Below are 27,549 nucleotides of genomic sequence, written 5' to 3' on the forward strand. Positions count from 1 at the left end.
GATTCCACATGCCATGGGGCAACTAAAGCCATGTGCCACAAATACTGAGCCTGAACTCTGGAAAACGTGAGCTGCAGCTGAGTCTGCATGCCACAACTACAGGAGCCCACGTGTCTTCAGAGCCTGTGCTCTGCAACGAGAGAAGCCACTACGATGAGAAGCCTGCACACCACAACTAGAGAAAGCCCGTGTACAACAACAAAGACTCAGTGCAATTAAAAATAAAATAATAAAATAAATATAAAAATTTTTTTAATGCATACATTTTTGAAGACATAAAAGATTCTTAAGATAAAGCCCTGGAAGTGAAATTAGTGGGTCAGAGGGCTATGCATTTTAAGATATATACTGTAAAACTTCCCTCCAGAAAAGTCATAAAAATGTGTTCTGCCATCTTCAGAATACAAGATTGTCTGTTTTTCCAAACCCTTACCAAAAGTAAGTATTATTTTTAAAAGGTCAGTAGTCCTTGCACATGATGAAATCCTTTCCGTCACACAAACTGCTCAGTCTCTTTAGCCTAAATCAGCTCTAAGTGGTCTTAAGGTATCTGAGAAGGTAGGATGGGGGCGGGAGGGAGAGGGGTGCAGAGAGATAGAGGAAGAGGGAGAGAAAGAGCTGATATCCTTCTAAGTAGGAAAGTCATTTGTAATGAAAGATTGCTAAGAAATGTTTTTATCCCTTAAATTACTTCTGGGATCCCATATCTCCAGGGCAATAGGGTAACTTGCTGATGGAAAGCCCTTCAATTTTCACACATGTGCTTAAAGGATAAACCCATTTCTTTTCTTTTTTTTTTTTCTCTTTCAGAATGTCAGAGCTGGAAGAGCCCTTAATAGCCAATCAGTCCAATCCTTCATTTCAAAGAATGTGAAAATGAGATGGAGAGGGGGAGAAACTTGCTCAAGATCCCACAGGAAATCAGTGGCAGAGCCAATGGCTAGACAAAATTACTACTAAGTTCTATTTTTGTTCTGTGACTCTTCACTTAGAACCATATCTGAAACCATAGAAACTCATCTTCACCCAACATACTTTTCTAAACCTGATACTTCAAGGGCAGAATAGAGAGAATAACTGCTTTTGCATTTATATTTGTGCTTGGTCTGTTTCAAGGACATGGGCAAATGGCATCCTTTTCCCCATTAAATGAGGCAGATAATATGAGTGGTTGAATGTGGTTTTGGTTCACAGGTACAAAAGGCCTCCAGAGAAATCCACAAACCAGAAAAGACATAGCCTGAGAGGTACCAGTACTGACTAGTATCATCTACATTTCTCTTGGAAAGATAAAGAAGCCACTAATTAATATAGAGATGCTGGGGTTTGATGAATGTATATAACATCCACAACAGAAGTCAAACTGGGAATGGGAATATGGGAGAACTATCAGAATAAAAATAGATAATTATGCATAGACACCTGTGGAGTTGGCTACAGAATGGTTGATGGGTTGGGTCAACTCATAGAGGGCTTGGTATGTTCCAAATACACACCCCAAAAGGCCCAGAATGCTGATCATGATGTCCTTCACAATGGTGATACAGTTCATGTCTTCAGGGTAAAAGGTGATGAGCTCCAGGAAGGGAGGGATGATGAGGGCTAGGGCACTGCTGCTCACGGAGCCCACCAGGGAGATGACCAGGTCCAGGCGGGGGATGAGGATGGCTGAGACACCTGTGGGGGGAGAAGAGGCTTAGAATCATGGAATGTTCCTTCAGGAAGGGAGCCCAGAAACAAACCATTTGTTTGGAGCCTTATAATTCCCAGACGCCTGAGACACCATCTGGAGAGGTGGGAAAGCAGCTCATTGTGAACTTGAGCAGCAGATCAAGCACTGTGGCTCTGGACTTCCACATTTGTTTTAACACCAATTTACATGCTCTCCTTTCATGCTTTATCTATTGAGTTTTTCTGCATATAATATTTATTGATAAGGATTCTCTATCACCCATCCGTAATGATCTTCTCATTGCAGAGTTGGGGAAGTCTAGAACTCTAGAGGGAATGGGTCATGCCCAAGGTCACATAGAGCTGAGACGAGAATCCAATGAGACGGGATTCCCTCAACTGTAACAGAGTCCTGGAGACTTTAAGATGAAATTTACTCTCTCTCTTGCACAACAATCCTACAATTGTTTGAGATACAGATACAGAGTTTACCCAAGCCTTTGTTTCTCCAGGCAAAACCTCCCTAGTTCTTTCCTTCATTCCTCACAGGCCACCATTTTAAATTTTCTTAGAGAAAGCATTTCCCAGCCCTATTCACAATGTTTCCCAAACATCTACAATGGCACCTGATATCAAATGAACTAGGAAATGAATGAATAGAAGGAAGAAAGGGAGGGATGGGGGAAGGGAGGTGAAAATGACTTCCAAGAATTTAACAAAGCAGCCCTTTGAGGTTCTTCCTATAGTTAAACACCGCCTTAAGAGGACTTCACATTAATTTTTGATAGGAAGGAATACGGCACAGTGGAAAACACAGGCTTTGGCGCCACACAACCTGCATCAAATCTCAACTGTGTCACTTGGCAGCTACATGATGTGAGCATGTTACTTCATTTCCTGGGTCACAGTTCCTTCAGCTGGTAATATTACATAGTTAGGCTGTCCTGAGTATTGCATAATCTCAGTGTTGTGCCTGACATATAGGAGGCATATAGGAATGAATAAATGACACTTCTTTCTCCCACAAACCAGCCAATGTATTCTATGTGTAGATAGTAGAGATTACTGTAACATTTACTCTGTGACAGTTCTGTTAACCCATTTTTCAGCCGGAAACTTGAGGCTCAGGGAGGTAAAACATGTTGCTTGGCTGGTGGCCGAGCCAGCGATAGTGGGGTAGCTGTCAGTGTGGCTGCGAGCCACAGCACTGGGCAAAGAGAGCCCTTTCGTCCTACTCACAGGTCAGACAGACCAAGGCTGTGCGGACAGACAGGTCTGCAAACAGCGCCCAGCTCTCTGACACCTGGGAGATGATGACGGGGATGATGATCTCAGCTGGGACATGGAACTGGAGGGCATAGGTGAAGAAGATGCCGATGGAGTACATCAGCTTGACTGACTGGTACAACCTGTAGAGAGAGAGGGACAGCACATGAAATTTGATGTGGCTCCAGGGCAGGGCCATGCAGGATTTGCTCACTGCTTGGAAGCTGGGATTGTTAAGTTATATCACTACCTAACTTCCACTGACTCAGCCTGACGTCATTAGAGCCACTTGGGAAGTTTATTAAAAGTGCACATTCTTGGAGATTCTCATTTAATAGGCTTGTAGCTCAGGAATCTGTGCCTTCTTTTTCCTTCTGTTTGTTTTTTTTTTAAAGGTATATCTGCATAGAGTAAAGTTCACAGTACAAAGATTATATTCCCTCCCACCTTTGATTTCCAGTCTCCAGTGCCTCCTTCCACAAGCAACTCCTCTAACTTTTCTTGAAGGCCCTCCAGAAATACTGTAGACACAAATTTGTACAGACTGTAGGTACACATCTGGAAGCACCCTTTACGTACCACTGATTTTTGTTCATTAAATATTTCTTAGATATTGTTCCCCATCAGTACACATAGATCTGGCTCTTCTATTTAATAGCTGCTGATATTCCAATTGCATGGATATACTATGATTTGTTTAATTTTAAAGATATTTTTATTGGAGTGTAGTTGATTTACAATGTTGTTTTAGTTTCAGGTATATAGCAAAGTGGATCAGGTGTGTGTATATATATATATATATATACACACACACACACACACATCCCCTCTTTTTTTAAGATTCTTTTCCCATATAGGCCATTACAGAGTACTGAATTGCATTCTCTGTGCGATAAAGCAAGTTCTTGCTAGTTATCTATTTTTATAATCTTTAACTGCTCCCCAATTAATAGACATTTAGATTATTCCTAGTCTTCTGTCAGTAAACATGCAGCAAAGAATATGCTTGTACATATACCTATGCACATATAGTATACAACCCCAGATGTAAAAATGCTGAGTAAAAGTATATGTGATTTCACATTTTGATAACTCTCATTAAAGGGAACCCTCACACACTGTTGTAAATTGGTGCGGCTACTGTGGAAAACAGTATACCGGTTCCTCAAAAAACTAAAAACAGAACTACCATATGACTCAGTAATTCCACTCCTGGGTATGTAACTGAAAAAAATTAAAACTCTGATTCAAAAAGATACATGCACTCCCATGTTTGTGTGAAAGTTGCTCAGTTGTGTCCAACTCTCTGCAACCCCATGGACTATACGGGCCAGAATACTGGAGTGGGTAGCCTTTCCCTTCCCAAACCAGGGATCAAACCCAGGTCTCTTGCATTGCTGGAAGATTCTTTACCAGCTGAGCCACAAGGGAAACCCCTATGTTCATCACAGCATTATTTACAATTGCCAAGATATGGAAGCACCAGATGAAAAGATAAAGAAGACATGGTTTATGTATATAATGGAATGCTGTGCTGTGCTTAGCTGCTCAGTCGTGTCTGACTCTTTGTGACCCCATGGACTGCAGCCTGTCAGGCACCTCTGTACATGGGATTCTCCAGACAAGAATACTGGAGTGGGTTGCCATGCTCTCCTACAGTGGATCTTCCCAAACCAAGGATTGAATCCAGGTCTCTTGCACTGCAGGTGGATCTGAGGCACCAGGGAAGCCCAAAAATACTGGAGTGGGTATCCTATATGTTCTCCAGGGGATCTTCTGACCCAGGAATCCATCCAGGGCCTCCTGCATTGCAGGTGGATTCTTTACCAGCTGAGCTACCAGGGAAGCCCATAATGGAATGCTACTCAGCCATAAAGAAGAATGAAATTTTGCCATTTGCAACGGTGTGGATGGACTTGGAGGGTATTACGCTAAAGTGACGTAAGTTAGACAAAGACAAATACTGTATAGCATCACTTATATGTGGAATAAAAAAAAATAACTAGTGAATATAACAAAAAAGAAGCACATTCACAGATAGAGAGAACCAACTAGTGGTTACCAGTGAGGAGAGGGGTGGAGGGAAGGGAGAGATAGTTGTAGGGAACTAACAGGTACAAACTACTGTGTATAAAATAAGTGAGCTGCAGAATATATGGTACAACACAGGGAATATAGCCAATATTATATAATAACTATAAATGGAACATACCATTTATTAATAAAAATTGACTCACTGTGTTATACACTGGAAACCTATGTAACATTGTACATCAACTATACCTCAATAAAAAGAAATAAAAAATACAATTTTGATAGCTCTTGACATACTGCTCATTTGTTGTCCAAGTACAGTGGAGTGCTCCATCCTTGGAAAAACACAGTGTGTGAACACATGCTGGTTTGTGCCATTGTGTTTTGTAAAACTGACATTTCTATTATTAGGAGTGAGACAGAGCAATTTTTCAAATATATAAATTGTCATTTTTGTTTTAATTTGCCTGTGAACTATTTGTTCACACCCATTTCTTCTTGGTCTTTTGCTTATTCCTTCTTTAAGCTCTTCTGGAGTATTTCATCATCAGCCAGGCTCAGAGAATGTGTGAGGTCCTTATGGCACCTGATGCCCATTTTTTTTCCAGCTGATATACCAGAAGGAAAGTGCCCTGCCCAAGGTAGTGGCAACCCGAATTCCCCAGAATAAGAACAGCATATTAAGTTGATATCTTACTGGTATAAAATAAGTCACAATTTCAAGGAAATTCCACATTAATTATCTCATCCGGTCATTACCACAACACAGTGAAATGGGTAGGACTGGTGATATTTTTCTCATGTTATAGCTGTGGCTTCATGGGAAGTGAACACCCTCCTCCCCGACGTCCCCCACCCTCCCTCCCCTCCGACCCCCCCCCCACTCCCCACCGCCTCCCGCATTCTACTGACTTCCAAAAGACCAAGGCTGTGGGGGAGACTAACAATGATAATAGCTAATACTCAGTGAGCACTTACTGCATACCAGACACTTTTCTAAGCGTTTTATGTATTTGTAGCCAATTTGCCCTCACAGTCACTCCCTAAGAGACAGTGTGGCAGTCATTTGTGCTGCTCAGCTGCTCAGCAAATACCTCTGAGTCTTCCAGACAAGTGGCAGAATTTCACTTCCGTGTCCTCTGCAGTGAGGCATGGTCACTTGCTTTGATTGACGAAGTGTGAACAGAAGAGACAGGTTACTTCCTAGAGAAATTTTAGGGCCTTCATGATGAAGGATGTGATTCAATGTGCTTTTTGCCATGGCAACCAATCAAGTTTCAGGGAGTGGCTGGCTGATCAGTCTGGGTCTTGGAAGTTGGGATGGTGCAGAGCTGAGCCCCAGCCATCCCATAATGGACATGAAGCATGAGCATACAATTAAACATTTGTGTGTGTTCAGCCACTGAGATTCTGGAGTGGCTTATTTTGTTTATTACCAGAGCATAACCAATCATGACTGATACAAATAGGCAAGAGTATTATCCTTATTTTACTGAGGATGGAAATGAGGTCTGCAAGACTAGGTAGCTTGTCCAAGGTCACATGAGAACCAGGGTCAAATCCCATTGCTCAGATGTAGAATCTGTGCTCTTGGTTCTACTGGCAGCTTAGTCATTCTGCACGTACTACTGCCAGAATAAGGGCAATGGCTAATACTCGATGAACGCTATATGGCAGTGCCCCAGATGTTTCCTGGATGAATGAATGAATGAGTAAATGAATGAATGATTAATGCAAGGACTTGAGTCAAAGTTCCAGGTGGGGCACAGCGATGGCAGTCTAGGCCCATTTCTGGAACTGGGGACCTGAGTAGCTGTCCATACGCAGGACCCTCAGGCACTACTTCAGAGTTATACTTTTTGTTGTTGCTGTTTCTGTTCCCTAAGCTCTCCCAGATCATTGCTGTTTGAAAGCCTTTGAACCACAGAGTCAGACAGAATTCAGTTTCAACTTTTCATGAACAACACGAAATGGGAAAGTTACTTACAGCCTTTTCACATATCAACTTCCTCATCTAATTCAATGGAGTTGATAATAATGCTAACCCATAGGGCTGTTGAGAGAATTAAATGAGATGATACACAATGCCTGGATTATTAAATGTACTTGTTATTATAACACAGATACTAGCAGTCAATATTTTGTTGTTGATAATGAATCAAGGATGCCCCATTTTGCTGCTAAGGCTCAGACTCTGTGACTCCCCTCCTCTTCCCCCGAGTCCCAGATGGGCAGGGACATACCAGCAATTGGGCAAGTTGAGGGTGATGCTGGCCTGGGTGTTCGACCCAAACTTCATGTAGCCCAGTGTCCCCAGGCAGATGTAGAGGACGATGACAAGGGACATCCCCCAGTACAGAACAAAGGAAAACTGCTGTGGATGCTTCATCTGGTTTTTGAGAGGTAGAACCTGGAGGTGAAAGGAGGTTAAGAAAGAAAAGGTAGAAGGAGAGAAAGCAGGTTTCCTCTCAAGGTTGGACCTCCTTCTCCAGGTGGCCCAGAGTCAGGAAGGGTCCACATGCCCTTTCATCTCCTCCCACATTTTCTATAGCCAAGAGGGCCTCATCTTCAAGGCTTGGTGTGGTGTGCAGAGCAGGCGGCATCCTGCAAATGCGGACTGACTTTCCCTTCTTCCACGAGATCATATTCTGCACTTTTCATAAGTACTACTATTTAGATACCTGGAACAAAGACTGGCTTCCATAGAGAGAACTGAGGACTCTCAAACTCCACACCCATCTTACCATGCCGACGCCTTCAAATGTGAAGATGGCTGTACCGAAGAACAATAAGAAGGTCTTCCAGCTTGCCATCAAGGGTAGGTTCCTGGGATCTGGAATCTCCTAAAAGGAAGAAGAAGGGCATTGGTTTTTTCCAAGGCATATAAGTCACCCCAAATCTGGTAGAGAGGTAGGCTTGCCTGACGTCAGCAGGGACAGTATTAGAAGCACCCATTAGACATCTAAAGCTGAGTCAGCCTTCTCAACTTTTAAAAAAGTTACTTCTTTTACACATAGCATACGATTTACCATTTTAAACATCTTGAGTGTACAATTCAGTGGCATTAAGAACATTCACATTGTTGTACAATCATCACCAATTTCATCTCCAGAACATTATCATCATTCCCAGCTGAAGCTGTGCACCCAGTAAATAATAACTCCCTGTTACCCAGCCCCCCTGGAAATGCCTATTTGACTTTCTGTCTCTATAAATTTGATTGTTCTAGGTACCTCATATAAGTGAACTTATATAATACTTCTCTTTTTGTGGTTGACTTATTTCACTAAGCATAGTGTCCTCAAGGTTCATCCATGTTGTAACATGGATCAGAATTTTATTCCTTTCCAAGGAATACATTATATATGTTTAATTTTGATTTACCACATCTTTACATGGAAAAAGGAACCCAGGGAGGAGAAGGAATTGCCCAAGGCCACTCTACTAGTCAGTGGTACAGTCCAGATATGAATTCAGGTCTTGTGTTTTCCAGTTCTCTAATACCTCTTTCCCATCACTTCTCTCAGAGCTGTGAAGTATTGGCAAAGCAGCTACCACTGATCTAGAAGGAATGATTATTTTAATAAGATTCCTGTGGGCAGAATAATGTCCACATCATAATCCCTGGAACCTTGAGTATGTTACATTACTTGGCATGGGAGAATTAAGTTTCTAGACTGAATTAAGGTAGCTAATCAACTAAATTTAGTAGGAGATTACCCTGGATTATCTGGGTGGGTTTGGTGTAATCACAAGGGTCTTTTAAAGTGGAAGAGGGAATCAGGAGAGAGAACCAGAGAGATGGAAGCATGAGAAAGACACGGCCTGACACTGCTGGCTTTGAAGAGGGAAGTGGGCCATGAGCCAAGGCCTGAGGGCAGCTTCTAGAAGCTGGAAAGGGCAAAGAAACAGATTCTCCCCACAAGCTTCCAGAAAGAAATGCAGCCCTGCCCAGTGAGACCCCAAGAGTTCTGAGATAATTCTGTGTTAAGTTACTAGATTTGTGATCATTTGTCACAGCAGCAGCAGAGAACTAATACAACCCCAGAGACTTTCAAAGAAATGAAACTGTAATAGGGAATTTCAGGGCCTATAATGATAGCAAAGCATGAGGCAAAATGACTGCATTTAGGGGAAAAACTGTTTATCAGTTTCCTTGTCTGTGAACTGGGGATAAAGTAGCACTACTTCCATAACAACATCATTGTGAAGATTTAGTGAGTTAATCAACATAAAGAAATTGGCACAAAGTAAATTGAATTCCTTTATCATCCATATATCTCTTGTCAACCTATCACTATTACAATTTTCGTTGGTTACTTGGCTGAGGTTTATCTCCCCAAGTGATTGTAGCCTCCATGAGAGCAGACAGCTTGTCAGTTTTACTTATCACTGAATCCCCTGTCCCCTGTACATTGCTTGGATCACAGAAAGTGAAAGTGAAGTCACTCAGTCATGTTCAACTCTTTTCGACCCCATGGACTGCAACCTACCAGGCTCCTCTGTCCATGGGATTTTCCAGGCAATAGTACTGGAGTGGATCACAGAAGGTATAAATAACTATTTGTTAAAAGACCCATTGCTATCTAATGTGATGACGACAATGATGATGATGGTGAGTAGCTTTTATAGCCTGTGGGGCAAAAGAGTTCACAGACATCACTTGAGCAGGAGGTCACCTTTCTCGCTCTCATCTGCCCATAATGACAGTGTCTCAGAAGCCCTGGACCTTGACCCTTCTGCAGTGGTTTTGGGCACAGACCTGCATGATATACTGAAAGATCAGAGCCATGCTGCCCAGGGTGGTGATGTTGGCCAGCGTGGAGAAGATGGACAGCACCCTGAGGTTCTGGATAAACACCAGCAGGATCAGGAAGGGAAGGATCGTCAGCATGTAGAACCGAATGTCCACGTTGGGGGTCAGCACCAGGATCTTCCTGGGTTCGCAGGTTTTGGAGGTCACGTGGACTTCTTCCACCATCTGATGTGAAGCACAATGAAAGGCAGTATAATTACAGTTGCTACATTAACAAAGGAAACCCAGAGTAAGTTTCAATTTCAGATAATTAACAGATAACTTTTTAGTAAAAGTATGTCCCAAATATTATACAAAGATACACTTGTAGTAAAAACAAATTGCTGCTTATCTGAAATTGAAACTTAATTGGGTTTCCTATACTTTTATTTGTTACATTTGGTAATCCTAAATTGTAGTACCCATGATTGTGACAACCGGAAACCTTTAGAATCATCAAATCTCAAGGCTGAAGCATCATTCTGTCATCTAGCCCAACCTCTTCTTATGTACCAAATAGTTCTCTTTCATATATCCAGAGAACAGGAAATGATTACACAGGAGTACCTTCTTCAACTTTAGATAGTCCTAAAAGTTAGAAAGCTAGAATTTGAGCAAAATCTGTCTGCTTGAATATTCTATCCATAACGCTTGTCATAGTTTTGACTATTTGAATGCACAAAAACAAGTATACTACTTCTGTTTCATGAAGCCAAGAAAGAATGCTATGATTGACTTGTAATGCCTGTTAGGAATGCAATGAGGGCAAGATTGCAACTTGTTTGCTTTAGTTATCTTCTACATGACAACCTTGAGATACCTAAAGAAAATCTCATCAACAATTTCAGGCTAAAAATTCTCAATTATTTCTAATTGGACATGACTGTAAGCCATCCTGGCTGCATTCCTCAGATGTTGCTTTGGCTTCCCTATGATCTGTTTAAAGAGTGATTTCCAGGACAGAAAGAACTCCCAACCAAAGCCTGATTAGGGAGTAGAAATAAAGCCTCTCCTACCATGATCCAAAAGCTTTACTTTTGCTAATGCGACCCTAGCAGCAAGAGGTCTGCTTTCCCCAACTCTGCCCAGAAGAGACCTCTTTACCTGTTGTAAATTGTCTGCCATAAACATAAAATAAACACTGCAGAAGCCCAGTTGGGTGGTGATTAATAAGAAGCTGACAGTGTACCTGAGAAAGAAAAGAAGAGGCAGACAGAGGAGAAATGAATTATTTTTAATGCATTTATTTTTATTTTTGAGACAATTATTTCTTTTGTTATTATTTTTACTATTTCCCCATTTTTTAACTTTCAAGTTTAAATTTCAAGTCCACAGTAGAAGTTGAAAGACAAGTATAATTAGCATCATATATCCTTTCACTAGAAATACTAATTCTTAACTTTTAGGTCTAACTGCATTATGTATAGATGGAAGAATGTGTTCATCCATACACACATACACACACACACACGTGTGTGTGTGTGCATTTTTCAGAACTACTTTAAAATTAACTGCATATGTTATAACATGTCAACAAAGACTGTAATACCTTCTTTAGTACTATGATATCCAACTTCAATATCCTCAAATATATAGTCTATGTTTTACTTTATTATTATTTATTTTTACTTCTTTTTTTTTTTTGCTGTGCTGCTGGGCTTGTGGGATCTTAGTTCCCTGACTAGGGACTGAACCTGGGTCCTCAGGAGTGAAAGCTCTGAATCCTAACCACCAGACTGCCAGGGAATTCCCAAATATTTCTCTCCAAAGTATCTTTTATAGCTGTTTTTAAACTTTCTTTGATTCAGGATCTAATTACATTTCATATGTTGCATTTGCCTATGTTTCTCTAGTCTTTCTTTTCAGGTAGAGCAGCCCTATACATATCTACCCTTTTTGTTTCCCGTGACATTGGCTTTTTGGGAAGAGTCTAGGCCATCTGTCTCGTAGAATGTCCCACCGTGTGGACTTACATGACTGTTTCCTCGTGATTCAGAAAAGCAAGCCTACCACACAGGTGACACTTTGTACTTATATTTCATCATATTGGGAGGCATAGGATGTCCTGTGGTTCTACTGTGATGTGAATTCTAGGCCTCTCCATTATAAGTACACATTTCCTGCTTTGCAACCTGTAGGTAAAACAATGAGACGGCATGAAGAGCCTGTCTTCCTCAAGCCAAAGGTTTTAACATTCATTGATAATCTTTGCTGAATCAGTTATTTCATTGGTTGGTTGCAAGGTGTTCTGTCATTTTATCTAAGTTGATTAGCTAGCAACTAAGAAAAATGCATTCTCTTCCTCTTTTTTATCACAATAAATTCACATTAACTATTCTTTATTTATTATATTCTGCTATTGTCATTATTCTTCTGGATTCTTAAATTGTCCTGAATTTGGAGATGTATTTATTTACTTTTTTGTGAGAACATTTTGAGAGTTCTACATTTAAAAAACTTTTTAATTGGAGGATAATTGCTCAACAATGCTGTGTTGGTTTCCGATGTGTAACATCATAAATCAACTGTAAGTATACACATATCTCCTCCCTCTTAAGCCTCCCTCCCACCAACCTCTCTATCCCACCATTCATTTTTTTCAAAAGAAGAAAAATATGTTCCTCTACTTAGGTGCTAATGTTTAGATCCATGTTTTTCAAGACTGGGTTGTAGTAACCAATGCATCAGAATCATCTGAGGTTGGTGATTCCTGGCTCTCATATCAGCCTATTGAGTCAGAAGCTTGGCAGTGTCATGTGAGACTTCAGAAGGGAGATTTTTTTTTTTCTCTTTATAATGAAGATTTTTAAGCATACAAGAAAGCAATGATAATCATTCAATGACTCCTCATGAGCTCATCCCAGCCTCAACAATTAACTTTTAGGCAATCTTCTTCCATCTATTCCTTCACCCCCACTGCACACAAGCTTCTTCTGTTGGAGTATTTGAAGTTAAGGGAAAAAAATAAGCAAGGTGAGGGGAATATAGCAAATTAAAGTATTTGAAGTATTCCACCTGTAAATAATTCAGTACGCAGTTCTAATGGTCAAGAATTTAAATAAAATATAACCATCATGCCCTTAATCACCCCTTACAAAATTAACAATAATTTCTTTCTTTTTAAAAATATTTACTCATTTATTTGGCTGCACCTGGTCTTAGCTGCAGCATAAGGGATCTTCGATCTTAGTCGTGGCATGTGGGAACTAGATCCCACATCTGATCTAGGGATCGAACTGACCAGGGATGGAACCTGGATCCTCTGAATGGGGAGCGTGGAGCCTAAGCTACTGGACCACCAGTGAAGTCCCACAATAATTTCTTATATCATTTAATATTCCACCATAGTCAAATTTTTCCAGTTTTTTTCAAAAACATTTCAGAGTTGGTTTCTAAACAAGTCTCTATGTTGCATTGTGTTATTATGTCTCAAGTTTTTTAATCTGCTATATTCCCCTTGCCTTGTTTATTTTTTTCTCTTGGAATTTTAATTTTTTTGATTGGTGTTGAAGATGCCAGAAAATTTCCTTGTAGTATGTTTAACTTTCTAGATTCAGTGGATGAATTCATAATGTCATTTACCTTGTTCTTCTATCCCCTGTATTTCCTATAAGCTGATATTAGATCTAGTGGTTTGATAAGATTGAGGTTCTTCCTTTCTGTTTCGGGCAAGGGTATTTCAGAGGTGGCTCTCTGTACTCCCTGTTGAATCCTATTATAAGACACACTGTGTCTGGTTGTCCAGTGTCCAAACATGAGATGACTAGAAGGGGTCAGGTGATGCCTGTGTATTCTTTCTTTATCATTTTCCAATGATCTTTCACAATGAGGATAGTTGCTTACATGGAATAGATAATTTTTAATCAAACTCCCCAGGTATCTCTTAGCACACTAAAGATGACAAATTATTGATTTAAATAAAACAGTTTCCTAATTCTTTCTCAGTTACTGGCATTCTTTCTCATTGCCCCAGAGAAATGGCGTAGTGTAGTGGGTGAAAGCTGAATGTTCTAGATTTCAGTCTGTGCTCTGCCATTAGATTCCTGGGTAACTTAAACCAAACTTATGACTCTATCTGGTCTTAATTTTCTTCCATTTGAATAGATATAGATATACTGATCTTCAAGGAGCCTTCTTGCCTGAAGGTTTTATTCAGGGTGTCATCAGAAGCTGATAACTTGGTGAGAAAGGATGGACAGTTGTGAGATCTCTGTTATTACTGCCCCGTGCCTCTCTCGTCTGACAATCAGAGTGATTCCTGACATTCTCGAGAGAGGAGTTGCAGGAGGGATCTTGGCAGATGAGGGACTGACAGCTCCTTGAGGGCTCTGTTGGGAAAGGCTAACATGTTAGGTGCTTGCTTGAAACTCTGCTTCTCCACTATCTGTGTCTTTGATCCTAGACATGTTATTCTATCTCTGTGAGCCTTGGTCACTGTATTTCTTCCCAATAAAGATGCACCACCTACCTCACAAGGTCACTGAAATGATCAGAGGTGATCAGATACAGGAAAGCATTTTTTATACCATAGAGTTTTTATCCAATCAGTGAACAAGCTAAATTGTAATGTTCACTATTAGGAGGAGGATTAAATAAAACCACAGGATCCATCTATATGGATGGGGAACATTGTGAGACTTACAAAACAATGAAGTTAATTTGTATGTCCCAATGTGGAAAGAAATTAGAGACATAATGTTAGATGAAAGAACAAATTTCCAATAAATACTCCAATTAATATACAAGAAAATACAAAATATATATTTCCACTTACACACATATATCCTGTTCATGCAGAGAGAAAGTCTAGAGGAATATTTATTAACTATATATCAGTGACTTCATTTTATTTATTTATTTTTGGCCACACTGCACAGCTTATGGGATCTTACTTCCCTGACCAGGGATTGAACCTGGGCCCTTGGCAGTGAGAGCTCAGAGTCCTAACCACTGAACCTCCGGGGAAGTCCCAGAGATTACTTCTTGAATGAAGAGTAGGATAGGGGATGGAGCTATCAGAGGAGATTCTCTATATTGGTCAATAGTTTTCAATAAAAACATGTTCACTTAAAACTTTTGTTACTCAGGTGGTGTGGTGGTAAAGACTCCATCTGACAATGCAGGAGATGAAAGAGACATAGGTTTAATCCCTGGGTTGGGAAGATCCCCTGGAGAAGGGAATGGCAACACATTCCAGTATTCTTGCTGGGGAAATCCCATAGACAGAGGAGCCTGGTGGGCTACAGTCCATGGGGTCAAAAAGAAGCTGGACACAACTGAGCATGCCCATGCAATGTACTAGCAGTAAAGGAAGAACAGGTGAGCATTTTTATCGCTGCTGTTGTTATTATTACTATTACTCCTGTGATATCTGGGCTTCCCTTGTGGCTCAGCTGGTAAAGAATCCGCCTGCAATGCCAGAGACCTGGGTTCGATCCCTGGGTTGGGAAGATCCCCTGGAGGAGGGAAAGTTTACCCACTCTAGTATTCTGGCCTGGAGAATTCCATGGATTGTACAGTCTATGGGTTTGCAAAGAGTCAAACGACTGAGCGACTCGCATTCATTCATTCATTTGTGATGTCTAGGACTACTACCTTCCCCACACTGAGTGTGTCCTCAGCCAGGCATTTGGGCAGGTTTCGAGACTGTACATCATGGCTTCTCCATAGTTCACAAAAGTCTTCTGCAGCCTAAAGAACGGACAAACAATGCATACCTTAATTTTTTTTAAGTACAATTTATTCCCAAAGGGAGTAATTACTATATGTTCATGTATTAATATGGAACATTTTGGTAATTTTCCAGCAATGGTATCATTGAGTTATTTTATAATGGTACACTTTTAAAAGTTTTAGAATTCTGCCTCTTATTTTTTGTAGTCGTCTTTATTAACACTAATTTTTAAGTGGATAGTATTATTATGTAGGTGGACAGTAGCTTGGAATTGATTAGGTCAGCAAACAAGGACAGTGAGGACGTGGGAGCTGTGAGGTGTGCAGACCTAGTCAGGGGGAGGGGAGAGAGGGCAATGAGGTGTAAGTGTGGCCAAGAGAGTGGGTCTACCTTTTCTGAACTGACATTCCCTTCTTCACTTCTGAGGGTGCTGGAACATTTAAGATGCTTTCCCTGGACCAGATTCCATGCAAAGGTGATTTTTAGCCTCCTGCCCAGCACCCCTGTCAGATGTGACACCCCAGTTCTAGCCCATCCCTCTTCCCCCATCCCTCCTTCTCCAGGCAGCCTTTCCAAAGGGAGGCGGAGGCCCTCTGGAGCGCTGCTGACAAAGCAAGTGGAAGCAAGTTGCCTGCGTCCCTGGAGTTAATTGCATGACTGAGGGGAGTAACTTGGAGAGAGAAAGAGACCCGGACTTGTCAGGAAACCAGAGTTTAAGTATCAACATGTCCCTCTCAGATGGCCAGGAGACCTTGAGCAAGTCTTTTTATACTTTGGGGCTTCAGTTTTTTTTCTTCACATACAGTCTGGGTTTTGGGGAGAAGACAGTGAGAGATGGATATGGTGATGCACTGGGAACATGGCACGATGCTTCTGTTTTTATTATTATTCAATGTGTCTGGCATTTGAAATACAGATGAGGTTACATTGCATAGGACTGGCAAGTATATTAGTCTGAAGATTGCAAATTCAAAAGCAATGGGGACCAGAAAGCTATCAGTATTGTGGTGAGAATGACTGGGTGTAAGACAAAACAGGGAATCGTGGAGACAGAGTTCAAGGCTCTGGTACATGTCCTGTTCCAAAAGGGGTTGATCAGGATGTGGCTCTAGCTGAATGATGCAGGAATAAAGTCACAGAGGTAGCAGAATGTCTAACTGGCAAGAAGGTGTAGATTTTTTTTTTAATGTGAAATCTCCAGGTTTTTAAACGTTGGCTAAAAACAAAAAGCCAAAAAAACTGTAGAAGTCCTCCATAATATATCTAAAAACTACTATGAGTCTGTAACCCTATATTAGAAAAAGAAAAGAAAAAAACAAATCAACAAAAACAAAAGTCAGGGAAAGGCTATAATAAATGACATATATTAAAAGGCTGTATGGTGGTAAAATGGTCCCAGCAGGCTTGAGGGAAGAAAAAGATTTGCAGATAGGTTAAGGGGTAGAGTCAGACAGGTCTTGGAATACCAGCTCTGCCACTTCCTGGCTGTGTGACATTCAGCAAGGCATTTAACTCTCCCAAGCCTCAGTTTACTCATGTGTAAAATGGGAATAATGGTGCCTACCATAAAATTTTACTGTAAGGAATAAATAAAAGAAGGCTTGCAAAACTCTTGCTATGTACCTGGAACAATGTAAGTGTGCAATAAATTTAATTGCTAAATGCGTAAATGCTCTTAACAGTGTTTCATGAGCTGGAAAGTACTACACAAGTTAGGTGTGACTGATACATACTCCAAATGCACCAATTTGGGTTATGATGATTTGACTTTATGAGGAGCTTCATTTAACAACTCTGCTTTGACTCACAAGGCCTTTCTGCACAATGAGGAGGACATATTTAGATTTGCCTGCCTTGAGAGTAGCTGAGTCCTGTGGAGAGAAAATCTCCAGGCTGTGGCTGTAAGGAATTGCTAATTACTGTGAGTTGCTAGTTTATATATACACGAAATTCTCAGCATTGTTTGCCTTCCACTGCATTTGCCTTTTTTTCTGGAATTTTGTTTTACATTAAAAGTTTTAACTATACAAACACTGTGTTGTATATATGCTTTATTAGAGATTGAAATCACTGTGAATTATTCATCTCATTGCTAACTATGTTTTTTTTTTCACTATTACTAAATTGTCCCCAAAAGGACTTACTTGGAATAAATTTCCCTTCCAAGGTGTGTGTATTGGAGCTGGGGGAGGACCAGGAGATAAGAGGTGGAGAGATTAAGAGGAAGTATCTTGAATACACATAGGTGTGTATAGAGCAAATTTGCATTTCTTATTACTTCTGATCTTTCTAGGAATGGATACTTGGGCTCATAGGAGCTTGGCAAAGTGCTCCAACTAGTCAGCAGCAGAGCTGTGCCTGGAACTTGGAGTTTCCAGTAGGATTTTAATCACTCCCTTCACTGCCTCAGAGCAGCAGGGTGGTGGCCTGGAGAAGTGGCCAGCTAATTGGGAATTGGGTCAGTGATCCCGGGAAACTTAGCACACCCTCAGTTGGAACCTGGTGCCATTTGGTGAGAGAGATGATAGAGACAGAGAAGCAGAACTCTCACCTCTGACTTAGGTGATGAGCACAATTCAACAGGATGACCATGCAATGCACGGTGAGGATCCCGATGGCCAGCAGGCTGAAAGGACCGACCTGGAGGGGAATGGAGAGGTGGGCACAGTGAATTACAAATGGATGCTCCCACACCTGGCCCTCTCCCTGCTTAGGTGCTGGGGTCCCTCTTATAATAGAGATTTTTGGATGAGAACCCTAGGATGATAGCCCCTGCCTGAATGTCCTTGTACCCCTAGATGCTCTGGCTTGAATGCTTTTCTTAGCATCACTGCAAAGTGGCTGTCCAACCTGTGCTAGAATACTTCTGATAACAAAGAGCTCATTACCTCCCAGACAGCCCATGCCTTTCCTCATCTGCCTTTAGTTCCACTTGAGAACCCTCATTCCTTTTCATATCCCAGCCCTTACCTCCTCCAAGATGCTTGAAGACCAACGTTCTTCTAAAGGATTAGTTTTCTTCTTCTAGTACGGGGTTATCAAAAGAGGCACTATTGACATTTTGGGCCAGCTGATGTTTCTGTTGCAGGGCGCTGTCCTGTACATTGTGGGTTATTTAGCAACATCTCTGGCCTCTACTTACTGGATTTCAGAAGCATTCCCCCTCTCTCTATCCCAATTTGTGACAACCAAGAGTGGCGTTAGACATTGTAAATGTCTTAGGGTATATTAGTCACTCAGTTGTGTTGAGCTCTGTGCAACCTCATGAACTGTAGCTTGCCAGGGTCCTCTGTCCATGGGATTCTCCAGGCAAGAACACTAGAGTGGGTTGCCATTTCCTTCTCCAGGAGATCTTCCTGACCCAGGGATCGAACCTGTGTCTCTTGCATATTTTTAAAGTATTTATATTTATTTATTTCTTTGGCTGCTCCAGGTCCTAGTTGTGGCATACAAACTCTCAGCTGCTGCACGTGGGATCTGGTTTCCCAAACAGGACTGAACCTGGGCCCCTGCCTTGGGAGTGCAGAGTCTTAGCCAATGGACCACCAGGGAAGTCCTTCCGTTTTATTTTTTTTTTAACTAAAAATTGTATGTACTTAAAGTGAACAACATGATTTGATATATATGTATAGCTATACACACAGAAATGATTACTAGAATCAAGCTAATGAACAAGTCTTCTCCTCACATGGTCTCCATTTTTTAAATATGTGATGAAATTATAAAGTAGGGCTTCCCTGGTGGCCCAGACACACAAGATTAAAAAGTAGGGCTCATTATTATTACATTTTGGCCATGCTGCGTGTGGGATCTTAGTTCCCTGACCAGGGATCAAACCTGTGCCCCCTACAGTGTAGAAGCATAGAGTCTTAACCACTGGAGCACCAGGGGAGTCCAAGCAGGCCTCATTATTAATCCTTATCCCCCAAGTGTGACCACAGGGCAGAGAGCAAAGAGGGACTCTCTCACCCTCTTTGTGTTGGACACCTGTGACTTTATAGATGTGACCTATACTAACAGCATCATGAGGAAACAAATGAGAGATGAAGAGCACCGCTAGAGTTCACCGGAATGTAGCCTCCATATAGCAGAAGACTGTTTTTTGGTCTTGCATACATCTATATTGCCAGAGCTTAAGAATAACAGATGCTCAATATATATTTCTCAAATGAATCATGATTAGAGGTTCTGATGGGACTTGGAGGATAAATAAATCACCTAATAACTCTTAGGAAGCAAAAATCAAAGGATAAAGGAGTTGTCTTAAAATGCAAAGACTGCACCGGCAAAGAGAGCCTGGCTGAAGGCCATGTGCTAATAATGTTCTTCAAAAGTTCTAGAACCCTGAGAATTCTAAAGGGGGAAAGGTCCCATCTCTGTTGGAACTGATACAGATTGGAAGTCATGTCAGAAGCCAGGGTCTCAATGTGACTTTTTTAGACACGAGGGCCATTTACAGGCTTGGAGAGAAGGAGAAATTTGCTTCAACTAAATTGAAATCATCTATCTATTCAACTCTGTAGAACAAACTGGAACCTTCAGCGTGCCAGTATCTACAAGCAGGTACTGTGTAAAGGAGGGTGTAAAGATGAATCAGAGAGTTCCTGCCCTCAGAGATTTCAGGTAAGTGAGGAAGCTGGGAATGTAAAAAAATGAGCACGTTCCATCTTTGTAAGTGCTGTAAGAATTCCAGGTTATATAGCTATAAGTTCTAGAAAAACACAAGATGAAGGAATTTTAATAGGAGACAGAGGAAGGGGATTTCAGAGGACTTCAGAAAGGGAAACAAAGAATCAGCATTTTTAAAATTTTACAGAGGAGGGGGATTTCAAAAGACAGAAATAAGGGAGATGGGAACAGCATAAGATAGAGGATGGAGGAGGGAGGGCACAGGAGGTGGCATGGGATTGGTGGAGCCTTGTTCACCCTCATCTTCCAAAATTACCTTCTCACAGTCAAATGGATGGAAACAGGAGTTACACACTGACATGCCTGGAGGTGCCAGGCTACTGATATCAATGAACGAAATGGCAAGGATATAATCCTAGGAAGTTGGGAGAACTGTGGCAAAGTAGATTCTGAATTAGTATGTGAGTTATGGTGAGTCCTTAAGAACAGTGGTGGGGAGGGGGAACTGGATGAAGGTGGTCAAAAGTAACAAACTTCCAAATATGAGATAAATAGGTACTGGGGACTTAATGTACAACATGACAACTGCAGTAAACACTGTTATGTGGTATATTTGAAAGGTGCAAAGAGAGGAGATCCTAAAAGTTCTCATCACAAGGAAAAACAATACCTATTTCTATAATCATATGAGGAGATAGACATTAACGAAACTTATGATGGTAATCATTTTACAGTATACGCAGTACGTGTGGTAAGTCACTTTGGTTGTGTCAGACTCTGTGTGATCCTGTGGACAACCATAGAGCCAGCCAGGCTCCTCTGTCCATGGGATTTCCCAGGCAAGAATACTGTAGTGGCTTGCCATGCCCTCCTCCAGGATATGCAGTATACCTTAAATTAATATAGAGGTGGTTGTCAATTATATTTCAATAAGATTGGGGGAAATATGGCCTGTCCCCTCCAGGCACGTTCCATTTAGCTCCAGGTTGGCTCCAGAGGATTGATGCCAATAGGTTCATTTCCCATTGCAAAGAGTGCTCCCAAATTGCCAATTGATAAACAATGCTAAGGCTGTAGGAGCCTGCCAACCCTTTCCCTGAAATGGGGAGACGTGGTTCCCATTCCACAGGTCCATCTTACCAACAAGCCGGCATTTTTCATGGCCAGAGGAAGTCCCAGGAGCCCTGTGCCAATGTTGCATTTCAGTAAGTGAATCAAGGTTTGCATCATCCTGTAGGGGGAGCACAGGGCAACAAAAGGGTATGTTAGTGGAAGAAAATGTGACCCAGCGCTCTGGCTTCTTTCGTCTCTCCAGCACCCTCTGGTGGGAAGATGGACAAAATCAGATGAAATGGACTCTCCATTTTACTCTGTTCCCAGGATCTGTTCTGCAACCTCTGATCCAGAGCTGGTGCTAGTTCAGGTGACTCAACAAATATGTACCACACACTGTGCTGTGCTCTGCTTAGCTGCTCAGTTGTGTTCGACTCTTTGTGACTCCGTGGACTGCAGCCCGCCAGGCTCCTCTGTCCATGGGATTTCCCAGGCAAGAATACTGGAGTGGCTGCCATTCCCTTCTCCAGGGGATCTTCCCAACCCAGGGACTGAACCCAAGTCTCCCGCATTGCAGGTGGATTCTTTACCATATGAGCCACCAGGGAAGCCTACCACACACTAGGCTCTAAATAAAAAGTTAATAACCATTGCTATCATCCTGGATAACTCCCTGCTGCTGCTACTGCTGTGCTGTGCTCAGTTGTGTTTTACTCTTTGCGAAACCCCCTGGACTGTAGCCTGTCAGGCTCCTCTATGGAATTTCCCAGGCAAGAATACTGAGTGGGTATTTCCTCCTTCAAGGGATCTTCCTGACCCAGGAATTGAACTCAACATCTCTGGTGTCTCTTGCACTAACAGGCAGATTCTTTACCACTTGAGTCACCTGGGAAGCCTGGATAACTCTGGGCTTCTGAAAAACTGTAACCTGCCAGGCTCCTCTGTCCATGTAATTTTCCAGGCAAGAATACTGGAGTGGGTTGCCATTCCCTACTCCAGGGGATCTTCCTGACCCAAGGATTGAACCTGCGTCTCTTGGGTCTCCTGTATTGGCAGGTGTATTCTTTACCACTAGCGCCACCTGGAAGGCCCCTCCAAACCCTTATGTCATCATACTTTATTTAAATAATCACTCATTGTGTCTGAACTATCAATAATGTCACAGCCAGATCTGAAGTCAAGATCTGGCTTCAATAAAATTATCATGCATACCTGTGTTATTTCATTAGGAAAAATTCCTGGAATGGTATTATTGATCAAAGGACTTTTATTTATAGTTACTTAAAAAACCCTAAGTAACACAGTATGAAGTTTAAAAGGTAAAACAAACAAAAGAAGAACCAAAAAAACCTTATATACTGAACATAAACGTCTCTTCTATCTGCCTCTCAGTCTCCCAATTCTCTTAGCCAGAAGCAACCACTAAGGCCAGTTGTGTGTGTGTGTACTTAAAAAAAAGCATACGTCAAATACTTGTATGTTTTATATAAATATGTGTTAGGACTTGACATACATCACAGCATTGCCATCTAGAAAGCTACCAGTTTAATTCTTTCCAAAATAACATGAAAGTGGGCATTTCCTGACATCCTTATCCAACACTGGGTATTGTCATTTACAATCTCTTCATGCCATGGATATTATCTGATCTGATTACTAAATAATAGTTTAATTGGCAATAAAGCCTTAAGGAAAAGAACCATGTGTCTGAGTTTAGGGCAGTAAAAGTAGGGACATAGGGCTAGGAGGTGAACTTTTATTTTCCGGATGGGTTTGTATGAGGAAGGGAGGGGGCGGTGGGGAGAGAGAGAAGAAGGGAGAGAGAATATGAATACTAGCAGTTGTTGAAGGAGTGGAAAGCAGCCAGCCTGGGGTAGAAACTGCTGAAGAAAGAGCCGTCAGCCTGATATAGAAAATTGTTCCTGGAATCAACAAGTTCATGTAGGGGATGACTACCTGTTTTTTGCAAAACCTGTGAAAAAGTTTGACGTGGGTATAACTTTTCAGAGTCTAAAGGTTTCATCTTTAGTCCATGCGTGTCCTGTTCAGTGGGGTTAAATGCGGCCCAGCGCCGTGAAGGCAGCAGTGCCTGACCTCAGATGGGGAAGGGCAGTGTGGCCACTTACGACAATCCATTGGCTTCCTCTGCAGGATGGATCCTCTCTGAAGTGATACTACTACTACTCTCCGAGAGTGACTTGGACCCGTCATCCAAGGACTTGGGCTTGCTGGTGTTGTCCCTTGCAAGCAATGAGATCTTCAACATGGTGGGTGGGTGGTGACGGCTGAGGGTTAAGGCCTGTAACAGCCTTGAACCAGTCTCCCATGGGTTTTTCTCCAGAGAAACCAAGGCTGCAGGCCTGAGAAGCTGGCTCCCAATTCCTGAGCTGGTCCTGGCGCTGGTGACAGGGGGAAGCTGATGTTGACGACAGGCCTCGCCTGGCTTTGGGGACTTAAGAGAGTCTCATCTCAGGATGGTCCTCAGTGCCCCTTTCGACTGCCCGGCCACACAGGACCTGCCTGGACTTTCAGCTGCTTCCAGTTCAGCCCTCAGTGCTTTAGGGCAAAGTGAACCGTGTGGCTGGGAGGAAGAAGACACCATTGGACTGGAGGTCCTGGTGCCTGGATGTGGGGCCAGGCTCAGAACTTGTCTCTCTTTGGTAAGGGGGAAATCAGAGCTACCTCACAATGGAGGCTGCCCAGCCAACAAGGTGCTGCTTGATTGCAGGATGCAGGTGTGGCTCTACAGAGGGTCCCATCACCTTCCCAATGTGGGGATGGAGCGGCTTTGTGTTTAAATTGATGTATAGTTGATTTGCAATATTACATTAGTTTTAGGTGTACAACATAGTGATACAAAAGTTCTATAGATTATCCTCTAACTAAAGTTACTATAAAGTACTGGCTATATTCCCAGTGCTGTACAGTATGTCCTTGTGGCTTATTTATTTTCTACGTAGTAGTTTGTACCTCTTAGTCCCCTACCCCTATCTTGTCCTTCCTCCTCCCGCCATTGATATCCATTAGTTTGTTCTCTATATCTTTCTTTCCTCGGAGCTTGTTATATTCATTCCTTTGTTTCATCTTTTAGATTTCACATATAAGTGATAACATACAGTATTTGTCTTTCTTTGTCTGACATTGCACTTTATAAGCATAATAACCTACAGGTTCATCCATGCTGCTGCAAATTTTTATCCTTTTTTATAACTAATAATTCATTGTATGTATGTATATATATATATACACACACACACATTTTCTTTATCCATTCATCTGTTGATGTACACTTAAGTTGCTTCCATATCTTGGTAATTGTAAATAATGCTGCTGTGAATATTGGGGTGCATGTATCTTTTCAAATTAGTGTTTTGTTTTCTTTGGATATATACTCAGGATTGGAACTTCTGAATCATTTGGTAGTTTTTTTTAGTTTTCTGAGGAACCTCCACACTGTCTTCCATAGCGCCTGCAACAGTTTAACATTCCCATCAACAGTGTACAAGGCTTCCCTTTCCTCCACATTGTCCCAACATTTGTTATTGGCAGTCTCTTTGATGATAGCCATTCTGACAGGTGTGAGGTGATAGATCTCATTGTGGTTTTGATCTGCATTTGTCTGCTGATTAGTGATGTTGAACATATTTTCATGTGCCTGTTGGCCATCTGTATGTCTTCTTTGGAAAAGAAATGCATTTTTAATGGTTATTAATTTTTGCCTTTAAATATTTAATTTTTAACTCTGAATAGAATCCTGGCTTTGTCACTGACTAGCTGTGTAGCTTGGCCAAGTCACTTAATCTTTCTGTATCTTATTTTCCTCATCTATAAAATGAGTAGAATAGAACTACCAATGTCAGAGGATTTTTAGAAAGATTACATGAGTTAATACGTGTACAGCATTTAGAACAGTGCTTAATATTTGGTCAGCACCAAAAATTTATTACTGTTAATACATTTTCAGAATGACTAGCTAGTTTTTCCAACACCATATATTGAATAATCTTTTCCCTATGTAAAAGGTTTCTCTTATCATATTAATCAAATTTCTCTGTAGTCTGATCTGTTTTTGTATTTTCATTGGTTAGTCTTTTCTAATGCTAGTACCAAATTGTTTTAATTATGTAATATATTTAACACTTGATAGAAAGGGCCACTCATTTTACCTTTTTCGTATTTTAATTCTGCATTAATTCTTCTAGATAACTTTAAGAATCTTCTAACTCCCCACCCCAATGCTGAAATGCAGCTGGGCATTTTACTGAGATTAAGTTAGATTGATAGATTATATTGGGCAAAATGGTCATATTTACAATCTGAGTTTTCCAATCTAAAGCATGCATTATAACTGTTTATGCAAGTCTTAATTTATGCTTCTTAGCAGACTTTATTTTTCTTCACAGGTATAGCACATTTAAAAAGCTTGTTTCTAGGTGCTTTTGTTTCCTATTGCTGTATATAGGATTTCTAATAACCCCTTTTATTTATTATTATTATTTTTAGATTGAGGTGACATGATTTAAAACATTATATAAGCTTCATGTGTACAAGAGTATTTCTCCTTCTCTATGTACTACAGCACGCTCACCACCAAAAGTTACTTTTCTTCCTAACACAGTTGTAGCCGTTGATCCGTTTGGCCCTCCCCCACCCCCCACCCTGCGACTGGAAGCTACTAATCTTTTCCCTGTATCTATGCATTTGTATTTTTTGTCCATTTTGGCTTGTTCATTTGTTTTTGTTTATTAGTTTTTTATATTCCACATATTAAGTGAAATCATAGGGTATTTGTCTTTCTCTGTCTTATTTCATGTAGTATAGTATCCTCAAGGTCCATCTCACAAATAGCAAAATTTCATATTTTTTGGTGGGTTAGTAGTATTCCATTGTATATGCATATGTGTGTACTAAGTTGCTTCAGTTATGTCTGATTTTTGCGACCCTATGGACTGTAGCCTGCCAGGCTTCTCTATCTGGGGGATTCTTCAGGCAAGAATACTGGAGAGGGTAGCCATTCCCTTCTCCAGGGCATCTTCCTGACCAAGGGATGTAACCACATCTCTTATATCTCCTGCACAGGCAGGCAAGTTTCTTTACCACTCGCACCACCCGGGAAGCCCTCTACTGTGTATGCTGCTGCTGCTAAGTCGCTTCAGTCGTGTCCAACTCTGTGCGACCCCATGGACTGCAGCCTACTGACGATGTTGGGGGCCGGCGTGAGGCACTCCGCCCATGACAAAGGTCATGAGGAAGGAGGCTTGACATACGCAAAGGTGGGATCGAGCCTCAGGAGTCCCCCTGGAAATCCTTGAGCATCTACCCCCATAATCAGAGCCTGCCTACTTTACTACTTTGTGCTCTCCCCTACACCTCTGACTTTACGGGGGGCTGTCCCCCACCACCTCTTTCGGAGAAGGAGTTAACTTAGAGCTCCAGTTAATAATAATTCCTGGGCATGATAGGAGTGTTTCAACCTACAAACTCCTCTGAAGGTTCTCTAGCCTGCCTGACAGGCTTGTCCGGCCACATGTGATTGCTCACAGCCTCCCAACCATGAGAGGCATGAGATGCTTTAAACCTTCTAAAAACAGGTTCCTTAGAAAAGTTAGAAAACCATCAGTATAAGTATAGTGGGCTGATTAGAAATTGTATTGGTGAAGGGTTTTTCATTTGTTGAGCCAATGTTTGTTGCTAAGACTCCACATCCCCTGCCCTTACACACATTAATGAATATATAGAAGAAATAAGTATTAACCTTTGATATTAATCACATTAGACCTTAGGCTAAGTAAATTCTTTCCTTAACTAAAACCCACTACACCCTCACCCTATAGGAATGTAACTTTATTTGGGTGGCGTCTGTTTTAAGAGTAATCACCCTTGGAGAAAAAAGTGTTCTGGTTGACTGACCACTGTCACAAGGAGAGGGTCATAAATTGTCAGCAGGCCCCCCTGGCCAGAAGATGATGTAACACCCCTAGGACCTCTGTATACATTTGTATGAAGCACCTGACTTTAATAAAAGTCAGGACAGCTGTCCCCATGTGACTTTTGTATAACATCTCAGTGTATAAAAACAGACTCCGAAAAATAAAGAATTGGGATCAGTTCCTCGAAATACTGGTCTCCCCATGTCGCTCTCTCTCTCTCTCTGGCTGAGTCTCCATCTGGAGCGCGGAACCCGCCATGCTTACTTATTATGCCTGGGCTTCTAAGATCCGACCGGGGAGGCCTCAGTGTCTCCTCTCCTTCAGGAGAACGGAAGGACGCCTGCGGCCTACGTAAGTGGTGCAAACTTCTTGTCTTGAAGTTTTATTGGTCTCCCACGTAAACCAAGCTACTCAGCTTCTTTTCTCCACTGAATTTTCCTACTGAGCTATCCTCATTCTATTACTCTTTATATTTTTGATGAATATTTAAATAGTTG

The 27,549-nt window shown here is 41.5% G+C and overlaps 1 protein-coding gene across 1 annotated transcript; it reads right to left on the bottom strand.

Annotated features, from left to right (window-relative positions):
* On the bottom strand, window positions 1-23,754 carry SLC36A3 (solute carrier family 36 member 3). The gene is made up of 10 exons (XM_019965269.2): window positions 23,249-23,754; window positions 21,210-21,300; window positions 17,992-18,080; window positions 15,362-15,457; window positions 10,871-10,955; window positions 9,734-9,952; window positions 7,716-7,814; window positions 7,215-7,381; window positions 2,911-3,080; window positions 1-1,677 (listed from the first exon to the last, which is right to left on the bottom strand). Exons 1-10 carry the CDS (start codon window positions 23,386-23,388, stop codon window positions 1,409-1,411), a joined length of 1,425 nt encoding a protein of 474 aa, XP_019820828.1. The 5' UTR covers window positions 23,389-23,754; the 3' UTR covers window positions 1-1,408.
* Window positions 23,755-27,549: the final 3,795 nt, after the last annotated feature.

This window comes from Bos indicus, chromosome 7 (assembly GCF_029378745.1).
Source record: "Bos indicus isolate NIAB-ARS_2022 breed Sahiwal x Tharparkar chromosome 7, NIAB-ARS_B.indTharparkar_mat_pri_1.0, whole genome shotgun sequence".
Taxonomy (NCBI): Eukaryota; Metazoa; Chordata; class Mammalia; order Artiodactyla; family Bovidae; genus Bos; species Bos indicus.